The sequence below is a fragment of the Pan troglodytes genome, chromosome 7, assembly GCF_028858775.2.
Source record: "Pan troglodytes isolate AG18354 chromosome 7, NHGRI_mPanTro3-v2.0_pri, whole genome shotgun sequence".
Lineage (NCBI taxonomy): Eukaryota > Metazoa > Chordata > Mammalia > Primates > Hominidae > Pan > Pan troglodytes.
In genome coordinates this window covers 133489921-133502844 of record NC_072405.2, presented here as the reverse complement: position 1 = coordinate 133502844, position 12924 = coordinate 133489921, and the positions used below count along the sequence as shown (strand labels likewise).

At 48.3% G+C, this 12924-nt stretch overlaps 1 protein-coding gene and 1 non-coding gene across 2 annotated transcripts in view; one reads left to right on the top strand and one right to left on the bottom strand.

The window, feature by feature from the left end:
- Positions 1 to 202: 202 nt before the first annotated feature.
- Positions 203 to 12924, bottom strand: part of TBC1D31 (TBC1 domain family member 31) — a 93221-nt gene continuing 80499 nt past the window's right edge. Inside the window, exon 20 of the mRNA XM_054656994.2 lies at positions 203 to 398. Coding sequence (XP_054512969.1) covers positions 226 to 398 — 173 coding nt within the window. The 3' untranslated portion in view covers positions 203 to 225. The remainder of the gene's footprint in view (positions 399 to 12924) is intronic.
- TRNAM-CAU (transfer RNA methionine (anticodon CAU)) lies at positions 8027 to 8099 on the top strand. Its single transcript has one exon. It is a non-coding gene; the product is annotated as a tRNA-Met (tRNA).

Genomic DNA, 12924 nt, shown 5'->3' with positions numbered 1-12924 from the left:
GGTTCCCTGGGGTGAAACAGCAAACCTGCCGAATCTAGGACAGCACAGACTTTTTGGCTGTCCACAAGCTCCGTAGACATTTGTTATCAAATACATGCATAAGATGTTCACTTAGTATTTGTTACTAATTGGGAAGAATGAGATGTTCTAGAATTAGAAGACCTAGGGCTGCTAGGACTAACATAACAAAAATGCTACAGCCTGGGTGGCTTAAACAACAGAAATTTATTCCTGCACAATGCTGGAGGCTAGGTTGAAGGTGTTGACAGGATTGGTTTCTTCTGCATTCTCTCTCCTTGGCTTGTAGATGGCCACCTTCCTCCTGGGTCTCCTTATCATCTTCTCTCTGTGTGTATCTGTATCCAGATCTCCTCTCCTCAGAGACACTACTGCAGTTACTAAGAACAGGGAAGATATCTATGTATTGGCAAGGAAAGAGGTCCAGCTTACTGTTAAGTGGAAAATGTCACAGAACAGTAAGTACCATATGATCTTACATAGATACCTAAAACCCAAGTGTTTATTTTTATGTTTGTGTGTAGGAAGACCAGTCACAGGGCTTCCCTATGGAAGGGGAACAGTATTAGGAGTGACTTGAGGGGACTTGACTTGTGTACATCTATATGTGTGGCACATTGGATTATTCTTTTTTTTTTTTGAGATGGAGTCTCGCTCTGTTGCCCAGGCTGCAGTACACTGGCGCTATCTCAGCTCACTGCAACCTCCATCTCCCGGGTTCAAGAGATTCTCCTGTCTCAGCCTCCTGAGTAGCTAGGATTACAGGCACATGCCACCATGTCTGGCTAATTTTTGTATTTTTAGTAGAGGTGGGGTTTCACCACCTTGGCCAGGCTGATCTCGAACTCCTGACCTCAAACTATCTGCCAACCTCAGCCTCCTGAAGTGCTGGGATTACAGATGTGAGCCACTGCGCCTGGCCTGGATTATTCTTCATTCTTTTTCCTTTCCTTTGGCCTGAGACTCTGCACCCTCTGCCACAGTAAGCTGAGTATTTTTCCCTGCCCCAGTAATGTTGAACTTGGCCATGTGACTTGCTTGGGCCAAGGGAGTTTTGATGTATATACCCAGAGCAGGGGCCTTAAATGTGCCTCCTTGGCATGGCTTTGTCCCTTGGGCTGTTGTGACTCTTTCAGAAGAATATACCTTAGTGAATGGCTGGTCCAAGGAGAATGCGAAGACTTGAAGGGCAGACTGAACCCAGGCTCAGCCTGGAGCTGAACCCAGCTGATACACAGATTCATGAGCAAGAAAAAGACGTGCTTACCTGAAGCTGAGTGAAACAAGTCAGACACAAAAAGACAAATATGGCAAGCTTCTACTTATATAAAATATCTAGAATACATACATAGAGATGGAAAATAGATTAGAGGTTACCAGGGACTAAGGGAGGAGGAATGAGGAATTATTGCTTAATGAGCACAGAGTTTCTGTCTGGGGTGATGAAAAAGTTTTGGAGCTAGAAAGTAGCAATGGTTTCACAATGCTATGAATGTACTTAGTGTCACTGAATTATAAACTTTAAAAATGGTTAAAATGGTGAAGGATAAAAGACTACACTTTGGGTACACTCCTTCGGGTGACGGATGCACCAAAATCTCAGAAATCACCACTAAAGAACTTATCCATGTAACCAAAAACCACCTGTACCCCCCAAAGGTATTGAAATAAAAAATTTTTAAAAATGGTTAAAATGGGCTGGGTGCGGTAGCTCACACCTGTAATCCCAGCACTTTGGGAGGCTGAGGTGGGCAAATGGCTTGAGCTTAGGAGTTCAAGATCAGCCTAAGCAACATGGCAAAAAATCTGTCTCTGCAAAAAATACAAAAATTAACCGGGTGTGGTGGCACACCCATGTGGTCCCAGCTACTTGGGAGGCTGAGGTGGGAGGATCACTAAGGCTGGGGAGGTGGAGGTTGCAGTGAGCTGTGATCACACCACTGCACTCCAGCCTGGGTGACAGAGCAAGACTCTATCTCAAAAAAAAAAAAAAAAAAAAAAAAAAAAAAAAAAAAAAAAGGTTAAAGTGATAAAGTTTGTGTTACATATATTTACCACAATTTAAAAAAAAATAGGATAACCAAACTCATTTACTTGTACACTTAAAATAGGTGAATTATATGGTATGTGAATTATATGTCAGTAAAGCTGTTTAAAAAATAAAAGGCCAGGTGCGGTGACTCATGCCTGTAATCCCAGCACTTTGGGAGGCCAAGTATATATAAAACTGAGTATATGACATTTAAAAATATACCCAATGGGCCGGGCGCAGTGGCTCACACCTGTAATCCCAACACTTTGGGAGGCTGAGGTGGGCAGATCATGAGATCAGGAGTTCGAGAGCCGCCTAACATGGTGGAACCCTGTTTCTACTAAAAATACAAAAATTAGCTGAGTGTGGTGGCGCGCCTGTAATCCCAGCTACTCAGGAGGCTGAGGCAGGAGAATCGCTTGAATTTGGGAGGCGGAAGTTGCAGTGAGCTGAAATTGCACCACTGCACTCCAACCTGGGCAGCAGAGTGAGACGCCATCTAAAAAAAAAAGAAAAGAAAAAGGAAAACACATGCTTGCTGTTTAAGCCATTACGTTTTGGGTGGTTTGTTAAGCGGCATTAGCACAGTAAGAGCTGACTAATACAGCATGGCTGTATGCGTATATTTTATAATTAGTACATATTATTCGTGCAATTGAAAATAAGCAAAACCAGAATTTATTGCATTCATCCAAACAGGCCCCTCTTTCCTGCTTTCCTCCCCGGCAGTGGCACTGGAATGTTTCTGGACATTGCTCATCCCTGTTTGGAGTGACTTGGCTTCTCTTGACAGCCAGACCCAAGTCCTGTGTTTGTGGAATGTGCCTTCACATGGCTCCCTCCTTTAGCTCTCTGTAACCACCTGCCAGGATGTGTTTTCATCACCTGGGCCTGGATGGTTGCCTGGGTGTGCTGGGGGTCTCCCTGCCTGGGTCCATTTGGCACAAGGGAAAAGGAATCACTCTCAACAGGTTTCCATTAAGTTACCCTGCTCAGTCAGCCAGGAGCCCGCCTCCCAGAACACACACACATACACACACACACACACAGATACACTTTCCACTCTGTAAAATGGGCTTCTAATAAACTCTATTTCTTGTTGCTCAGAGGCATGCTAGGTGATCAATGAACGCATTCAAACATAAAATATGTACTGTAGGGGGATAGTATTCTGTGGGGGGAAGTAGAATGGAAATGAGTTCAAGGAGGCAGTTAAATGTAAACTTTCCAAATGTTGGGAGACATATTTATATATATTCAAAATAGATTTTGGTTTGTATGGAATCCATAGCATATATAGATGTCATTGGGTACTTTTTTTTTTTTCTTTTTTGAGTCGGACTCTCACGCTGTTATCCAGGCTGGAGTGCAGTGGCACGATCTCGGCTCACTGCAACCTCCACCTCCCGGGTTCAAGCCATTCTCCTGCCTTAGCCTCCCGAGTAGCTGGGATCACAGGCGCCCACCACCATGCCCGGCTAATTTTTTGTATTTTTAGTAGAGACGGGGTTTCACCATGTTGGCCAGGCTGGTCTCAAACTTCTGACCTCAGGTGATCCGCCCGCCTCGGCCTCCCAAAGCGTTGGGATTACAGGTGTGAGCCAATGCACCGGGCCCATTGGGTATATTTTTAAATGTCATATACTCAATTTTATATTTTAAAAAAATCACCATTTACATACACTGGTAATTACGTCTTTTGCAATTGTTTATAATGAAACTGTTTTGATATCAACTTAACATTATGAGAGGAGATGCCCAGAAGTTTTTCAACATTATTTTAGGGAATGCATGGGAGGAAAAGGATTTGGAAACTGCTGAGAAGGGGGGCGGTGATCGTTTGAACTTGGTCAGGTCGCCTGACCTTGAGTTTGAGTTTCGCTTTCGTAAGTGAGGGGCAATTGAAGCACTGAGCCCTTCGGGTTGCTCTAGGAGTGGAAGTAAATCAGCCACCGCCGGCAAGGCGCTTAGCTGGGAGGAAGGAGCGCGTTCAGCCTGGGGAGGAGGGTGGGAGAAGGAGGCAGATGAAGGCAATGGGGATCAGGTTTTCGCGGGGGTATGTGACCTCCGACCCGGCTGACGTAGGGCAAGGAAGAGATCCCCGTCTCTACAGAGGGGCCTGAGGGCAGGACACATCAGGCCTAGAGCTGCCGGTGCAAAGGCCTCGGGGCCGGAAGGTCTTGGTCCGGGAGCCCCGGCGCAGGCGCAGGCTGAGGCCCTCGGGTCCCCAGCGGGTCCTCGCCATCAGTCACTCTCTACGGGCCAGACCTGGGGGTCACGGCCTGCAGGAGCCTCCCTGCGCGGCCCCACTCCCTCATCTGCGACCCCGTGGGGAGGCGACCCTGACCACCCTCGTTCCGGACTCCAGCAGGGCGCCTGCAGCCAGCGGTCCCCTCCCGAGTCTCCGCTCCTGCCGGGATTCTGCAGGAGCGGGACCTCATCGCCGCGGCTGGGAAGCCGTTCGAGTTTCATTCCACTCGAAGGCTCAGAAGGTCTTGGAAAATTGGGGACATACATCTTTAAAAGCTGGAGACACTTTACGGAGCGAAATATCTGCACCGCCCCCGCCCCCAACTCCTGTTCTACCTCCCTTCCCTGGGCAGATCTGGGTGATGGGGCCACCTTGGCGTGGGGATCGGGCCTGGTACCCTGTACCGGCTAGTGGCGCGGTGTGTCCCTAGGCTAATTTGGAAAAAGCCGAAACCTGCGGGGCAGCGGCGGCGACCCCTGGGCACAGCGTCCCCTGGCGGCCGCCGGGCTCAGCCAGGTCTGGGAGCCGGGAGGTCGCCGGGAGAGTGGGCCCAAGGCAGGATCAGCCCAGCCCCTCCAGGTAGCCTCCTCCTCCTCCTGCTCCTCCTGCTCCCCTGCCCCCTTTCTCTCTCTCTTTCTCCTTCTCCTCCCCAACTTCCCTTCTTCCTCTCCCTCCTCCCCTCCTCTCCTCCCTTTTCTTCTAATTCCTACAGTTCGCCTTTTAAATTAAGGTACGTCAACATTTAAATAGCTTATAGATTAACATAGTTCAAGTATGTTTTTAAAAAACCTGTTCAAAGGTATACAGTGAAAAGTCTTCATCCCAGAAAAACTGTCAGCCAAATGTTAAAATTGAGGGGCATTCTACAAAATACCCGACTAGTACTCCTCAGAACTGTCAAAGTCATCAAAACCCAGGAAGAATCTGAGAAATTGTCACAGCCAAGAAGAGCCTAAGGAGACAGGACCATTAAATGTAATGTGTCATGGATGAGGTCCTGGAGCAGAAAAACGGACATCTGGTGAAAACTAAGGAAATCCGAGTCAAGATGGACTTTAGTTAAAGCATCAACACCGGTTCATTACTTGTAACAAACAACCCATACCAACGACCAATGCTAATAATATGGGAACCTGGGTGCAGGCTTGATGGAGACTCTTATTATCTTTGCAATTTTTCTGTGACGCTAAAACTGTTTAGAAAATAAAGTGTATTTTTGTAAAAAGAGTCTTCCTCTCACCCCTACCTCCAACCATACAGTTTCCACCCCTCAGCGTATTAATCATCTATCTTAGCTTTTTTTTTTTTTTGAGACGGAGTTTCGCTCTTGTTGCCCAGGCTGGAGTGCAGTGAGGCGATCTCGGCTCACCGCAACCTCCGCCTCCCGGGTTCAAGCGATTCTCCTGCTTCGGCCTCCTGTAGCTGGGATTACAGGCATGCGCCACCACACCCGGCTAATTTTGTATTTTTAGTAGAGATGGGGTTTCTTCCATGTTAGTCAGGCTGGTCTCCAACTCTCGACCTCAGGTGGTCCTCCCGCCTAGGCCTCCCAAAATGCTGGGATTACAGACGTGAGCCACCGCATCCGGCAATCTTAGCTTTCTGTGTGCAAATACTAGCAAATATAAACATCTACCCCTTTCTACAGAAATAGTCTCATACTCTTGTTACAGACCATTATGCCTGTGACCAGTCAGTTCCCTGTTGTACACTTGGGTTGTTTCCTTTTCGTTTTTTCTTTTTTTTTCCTGTTCAAATACGACTTCAGGGAATAACTGTGGAAGTGGTGAGTTAATATGTTGGGTAGCTTGCCAGTCCTGGGACTGCTACACCCGAAAGTGGGGCTGTTTGTAATTGTGGTAGACAGGACCGTTGGGATTTAATCTGCATGTTAATCAGCATCTCCTCGGGCCTGCAGATCTGGGAGAAACAGCTGGATCTAGGTGACACTCCCAGTCCGCAGTCCGCAGGGGATGCCCCAGCAACCTTACCAGTGAGTAAGCCCCCTGGGTCGGATTCCCGCCGGTGCGTGTGGATGCGCGCTTCCCGAGGCTGGCAGAGGTCCTGGGCTTCCCACCCTAGACCGTGGGATCCAGGAGCTTCCCGAGGACTGGGTGTCAGTCTCCGGGTCTGGGGTCCCGGCAGCCTGCCCCACCTCCAACTCCTCCTTCCTCGCCCCTCGGCCACCCGCCCGGCAGCTCCCAGTCCTTCTCCCACTGGGAGGTGGAGCAGGCCCCACCCCCATCCACTCCGAGATTCCTCTTCGCCTATCCTCAGCAATTGTGGTGCCTGCTGTCGAGATGGTATGTCCCTACCTGCTTGTACTCATACTGCCTTTTGCCCCCTTAACACCCCGCCGTATCTCTCAAATTCTAGGTGATTAACAAAATTCCACCCCCAATATTTTCTAAGGAAAAACTTCAGACAAATAGAAAAGCTGACAGAGTTGTGCCGTGAATATCCGCACACCCACCTAGGTCCACACGAACCTCTCCCCACTCCCTGTCCTTCCGTCGGTCTGTCCATCACTCGTCCTTTCCCTGGGAGGCACCCAGACCCGCGGGCGTCCACACACTCTCCCCAGGGGTCCCCACGCCCGGCCTTGCCCAGAGTTCTGTCTCAGTTTCCTTTTATAAATGTACCGTATAAACGCCGTATAAATGTACATACGGCGAAAAGTACAAATCCTCAATGTGCCACTGTCTGGCTGATTTTAGACAGTACGTGGAAGAGTCTTTTTTTATTATTATAATAGCTATGTATGTATTTATCTGAACATGTGTTAGGGAAAAACCCTTACCTGTTTTCCATTTATGATAGGGGCACGAAGTTTCCTTTAGCAATAATGTAGGTAAATGAGCTTATATAAAGGGCTGGGAGGAAGGGGAGGGGAGTGAAAGGGAAAGGAGAGCGGGCTTCCCAGTTAACACATTAACTCACTGCTTCCACGGTTATTCCTGAAGTCCTGTTTGAACAGCAAAAAAAAAAAAAAAAAAAAAAAGGAAGAAAAAATCAGAACCAGCTCAAGTGTGCAACAGGGCACTGGCCACAGGAATGGTGGTGAAAAAGACTGCAGTCCTGCAGTCTTGCAGTCAGAAAGTCTTGTAGTCAGTCCTGCAGTCAGAAAAAGACTGCAGGACTGCGTCCCGGAGCCCGGCAGCCCCTACGAAGCGCAGCCTCAGCCGAGGAGCTGCAGGCGGCCGTGGAAACCTGGGGCGCCGGGAGGAGTCCGGGGACTGGCGGGATCTGGGGTCTGCAGTGGGGGCCGTAACAGCGGGTGTGTGTGTGTGTGTGTGTGTGTGTGTGTGTGCGCGCGCGCCCGTGTGTGTTTTCCAATCGTTATGCATCTTCGCCCAACTCCTTGACCCTGGGTTTGTTCCTGTGAACGCAGCACCCAGCACAGGGCCGGGAACACAGTGGGTGCCTGATAAGTGTTTCATGCGTTCACGAGTGTGCAAACGGTTTGTACGCACTACACAAAAATAACGGTTCACAACAACAGGAGGAAAAATCCCCCTTCTCCGTGTCGCCGCTACCCAGTGAGGCATTGCCAAGCCAGCTACAGTGTTTGTTAATTGACAAACGGGACAGGGGCAGGACGCAGCGAAACTAGAATTCCGAGTATTCTGGACGGGATTTACAGCAGCAGTAAAAGTAAAAGTGGGCATGCGCAGCAGACCAGCTGTATAGCCTCAGAATGATCCGTCCGGATATGCTTACTAGGTGCCTCGTTAGCGCAGTAGGTAGCGCGTCAGTCTCATAATCTGAAGGTCGTGAGTTCGATCCTCACACGGGGCACAATACTTTTGCTTGCTGTCCGTACAACCCTGCCGGAAAGAAGCGTTTTGTTTGCTTGTCAAAGTCCCGGGGTGACAACAAGGGGAAAAGACATATCTGCGACGAGTGTCCTGGGACCAGGTGAACCTGTTAAGAAGTACCCCCGCCAAGACCACCCTCGCACTGCGGCCTGAGTGTCCAGGAAAGAGCACGTGTAAGGGCCTGGAGCAGTCCCCGACTCCTCGACCTGCCCTCGCCCTTGCCCTTGGGCACTGGCCGTCGCGGGGCGGGGAGGGGGTGTCGCGCACAGCTCTGGGTTAGGGTAGGAGTCCGGGTGGTCACAGTCCAGGACGGCGCTGCGAGCGCGGCCGAGTTCAAGGCCGTCTAATGGAGGCAACAGAGGAGTGGCTGGGAACACGGTGTGGGCCGGCGAGGGAGCTGCGGGATGGGTAGGCAGCATTGATGAGAGAGGCCAGCGGTGGGCACTGAACCTATCTGGAAATGCAGGTCATGATAGGGTCTGGGAGAGGGGTGTCGGGGAGCTCATGCAGGCAGCTGCGGTATACCATATGCCGGAAGCTGTGTCATGACTGCATCTGAAACAGACGCTGCAACTGCGGTCCTCACCTGCTACGTTCTTGATAACTCAGCCATTCTCAAAGATCCATCTCCCTTCTGCCCAGGTCAAACAGCGAATTAAATTATGATGGAATAGCTATAACCAGCCCTTCATCTTTCAACTCTTTGCTGGTGGCATGAGTCTCTTCAATTTCCCTGGGGATATATATATATATTTTTTTGAGACAGGGTCTCACTCTGTTGCCCAGGCTGGACTGTAGCGGCATGGTCTTGGCTCACTGCATCCTCCGCCTCCCAGGTTCAACCAATTGTCCTGCCTCAACCTCCCGAGTAGCTGGGACTACAGGCACGTACCACTACACTCGGCTAATTTTTGTATTTTTAGTAGAGACGGAGTTTCACTACGTTGACCAGGCTGGTCTCGAACTCCTGACCTCAGGTGATCCGCCCACCTCGGCCTCCCAAAGTGCTGGGATTACAGGTGTGAGCCACCACGCCCGGCCCCTGGGGATAATTGCGATAACTTTTTACTAACCAGGTTTACTGTCCTGGTAAGGAGGAAATTCCAGGGGCTTTCACTTGAATCTTTCTAGGATAATAGCTCTTACTCAATGGGTCTTAGTGCCAACGAGGAGAGTCTGCCATTTTTCATGTATGTTTATTTCAATGATATATTCAGGTACTCAGAAAATAACCACGGGTTGGTTTCATGGCTCTATTCACCCTCTGTAATTCAAACTTTGCTCAAGACTCCTTTGATCAACTGACCACCGTTAGCTGTGACTTTCACTGGTAGGCCATAGTAATTAGTGTCAATTCAGAAACCATGTTTAGTAATCCCTGTGAGATATGGGTGTTTTCTTTTCCCTAGTATGCAATCCTTCAAGTAAATGGCAAGAGGTTTCTTTGGGGAAGGGTTAAAGAATACTCGTAAGCATGTATATGTCGTAAGCATGTATATGTGGCACTGCTTCAGGGTCCTTCCTCAGGGGGACCTGGCCTCCCCTTCAATCAAGAGGCTTTGGATCTGAGAATTATTTTCATACTGGAAACTGGGTGACAGGTATGACTCTCCATGGTGATGACTCGAGTCAGTTTTTCGGCTACCAGGTCTGGAGTTTTTCCTGTTACATATCTCAAGCAACATTTTAGTAGGCTGTCTATCTATTTCATTCTTAGGGACAGTGTAGTCAATTACCAGTAGCCCAAAATCCTTTACTACTACTACCGCCCTGCTGCCCTTTACTGTAAATGGTTGTCTGGTAATTAAATGGTTCTGCCTGGCCTCTGCTGCCCCAGAATTCCATTATTCCCACTGAAACCAGGGAACACATCTGTGGTGGTGGCATCTCTCACCATCATGTCTTGTTGCATGAGCCACCACAGAGTTTTTCAGGTTTGTGGGTGCTCCTTGCTCAGTGCCTTCATAAAGAAAGTAGCTTTTGGGCCCAGAGCATGGCATTGGGAGGTGAGTGAGGAGGCCAGATGTGATCAATCCACCCCTACATTCCTACCTCCCTGAGCCTTTGGATACCTGCATCCACATCATGCCAGGGAAATTCTGGCATCTGTCTCATTAGATAGAGGCCAACATTGAGTCCACATTCCTGTCAACCAACCAAGTAAACTGTGGAGCCACTTTCAATAGTATGAGCGTGGCAGTTATCAATCATCTCAGGTCTGCAGTGATGGGCTGGGCTCTTGAGGCATTTCTCCTTACAATGCGCATGATGCTGAGCTGTCAATAGAGGGTGCTGGAAGGACACTGCAGGAGAAACAAGGCTTCTCTTCCTTGCTCCAACGTGCTGTTTGGCTTACTCTTGCTCTTGCTTCACGGCCCACCAGCGGTGCGTGTGCATGGGGGACATCTAGTCGTGCTCTGCCCCAACCATGTGCCTAGTGTGCACAATTGCTTTATGACTTCACAGTCCTAGCCCAATGACCATGTCACTATAGTCTTCCCAGCATGGACACTGGCATGTTCTGGGTCTCATGCCAGCAGTACCACCCTGATGCACTCTGAGCACCTGCCTGCTGGCCTGTTTGCCTGTGCCTGAGGGTGGTTTCTTGTGGCTCTCTGGATATGGCCAGCCTGCACACTACCCTGACAAGCGGGGTCCTTATGCCCTGCCTCCCTGTGCATTTTTACCAGCCTTGGATTTTCTGTGCCCAGATTTGTTTCCTGCTGCCTGGAGACATGGACTACCCCTGGCCTGGCCAACTCTGAGACCCTCCCCAATATCCAGTGGTCTGCAACCACACCTTCTTTGACCAGGTCTGACCTAAGCCTGGGGGAGGGAGGAGCCTCCCTTCCAAGTCTGTCCTTCCTTAAGTACTCTCCTCAGTCCTACATACCCTGTAGAGTTCTCTTTACGTCTTCATAGTTGCTCCCATCATAGTTTAGTCTTTACATTAAACTTTCCTTATCCAAACAGCTGTGTAGTTTGCTTCCTGACTGGACCCAGACTGATACAATGAGATTAAACATTAAATCCAGACTCGGATAAGCACACCCATATTAATAAATTAAGCCTTATGCAGCCCTTGCAGTCAACTGCTGTTAACGACCTACACGCAATGACTTTGGAAAGACCTTTAGCAAATGCCGAAATCTTGCTCAACCTGGGAGAATTCATACTAGAGAAAAACTCTATGAGTGTAAATAAATTTGAAAAGGCCCCTAACCAACTTAATAACTTATTTAGCACCACTGAATTCTTATTGGAAAATAACTTTCCAAATGTAGCCCAATGTGGGGAGTGATTCAGCTGAAGCCGAACATTTAGCCAACATTGCAGAATTCACACCAGAGAGAAACTTTATGGATGTAATAAATATGAAAAGGCCTATAGGGACCGCTCTTCTTTAATAAACTCAAGGGAGTAATGGAGATAAACTTTTTGAATGTAACAAGGAATTTTAGCCAAGTTCAGCCCTTATTCAATTCCAGAGAATTCACATTATAAAGAAATTGAAGATTGAAGATATAAATGTCAAGAAGCAGGAAGAAATAATCAGAAATGTCTTTCACATATTTCATTAAATGTGATAACCTTTGCAATATCAACCAAGCACATATGACTGAGGGGATTCAACCAAGTATCTGAAATCTGCTAAGGCAGTGATTGCATCAAGATTACTGGAGAAACGTAGGCTCAGAGACAACTGGAAGCATGTGATAAAAAGAACTTCATTTGGGTGAGAGCATTCATAGTGCACTTTCACTGAATGAACAGGAACTTTTTTCAAAAATTAACTACTGCAGTTCTATATATAAAAAAGAGGGTTTTGTACGTGTATGTGGTGTGTGTAGCTGTAAAACAGACCTGACTAGGTATAAATCCTAGTCAAAGAGGACCTGAAATAGAGGTAAAAAACTGCAATAGACAGCTGTTTCTGGGTGGCAGAACCACAGAATTTTAGAATTTCAATGCTTTCCGGTGAGCAAGCAATTCTAGTCCACCAAAGTTCCCATCACACTCTACATATTCTATATCCTGGGATTCCTGTTGTCAAAAAACACACACCAGCTTGGCCCATGCAGGCATATGTTTGCAGCCACCTAAAAACGTATGGAAAACTAGGCTGAGGAAAATACTCTTGGGAAACCAATGCCGTGTATAATGCCAGGATATCATTTTAGAACTTTGCTTATTGGGCAAGACAGCACTTTGCTGAAAATATTTGATAAACCATAAGATTATGCTTCGCGGCCCCAGAAAAAATAATTAGTACTACATATTGTACACTTACTATGTGTCAAGCACTGGGCCAGGAACTTTTTAGGCCTGATCTTTGTTTTTGTTTTGAGATGGAGTCTCACTCTGTTGCCCAGGCTGGAGTGCGGTGGCGTGATCTCGACTCACTGCAACCTCCGCCTCCTGGGTTCAAGTGATTCCCCTCCCCCTGCCTTCCAAGTAGCTGGGATTACAGGCATGTGCCACCACACTCGGCTAATTTTTGTATTTTTAGTAGAGAAAGAGTTTCATCATGTTGGCCAGGCTGGTCTCGAACTCCTGACCTCAAGTGATCCACCCACCACAGCCTCCCAAAGTGCTGGGATTACAGGTGTGAGCCACCACGTCTGGCCTGCCTGATCTTACTGAATCCTCATATCAAGTATTTCTACCCTCCTTTTAGAGAGTAAGGTTCGGGAAGTCACAAGCAGCCCCACTCTGGAGCTAGGAAGTGGAGGGAGGGAGGAAGAGCAGTCGGTGCTGCCAGAAGAAGCAGGCAGAGGGCAGAAGGAGCTGGGCAGAGATGAGAT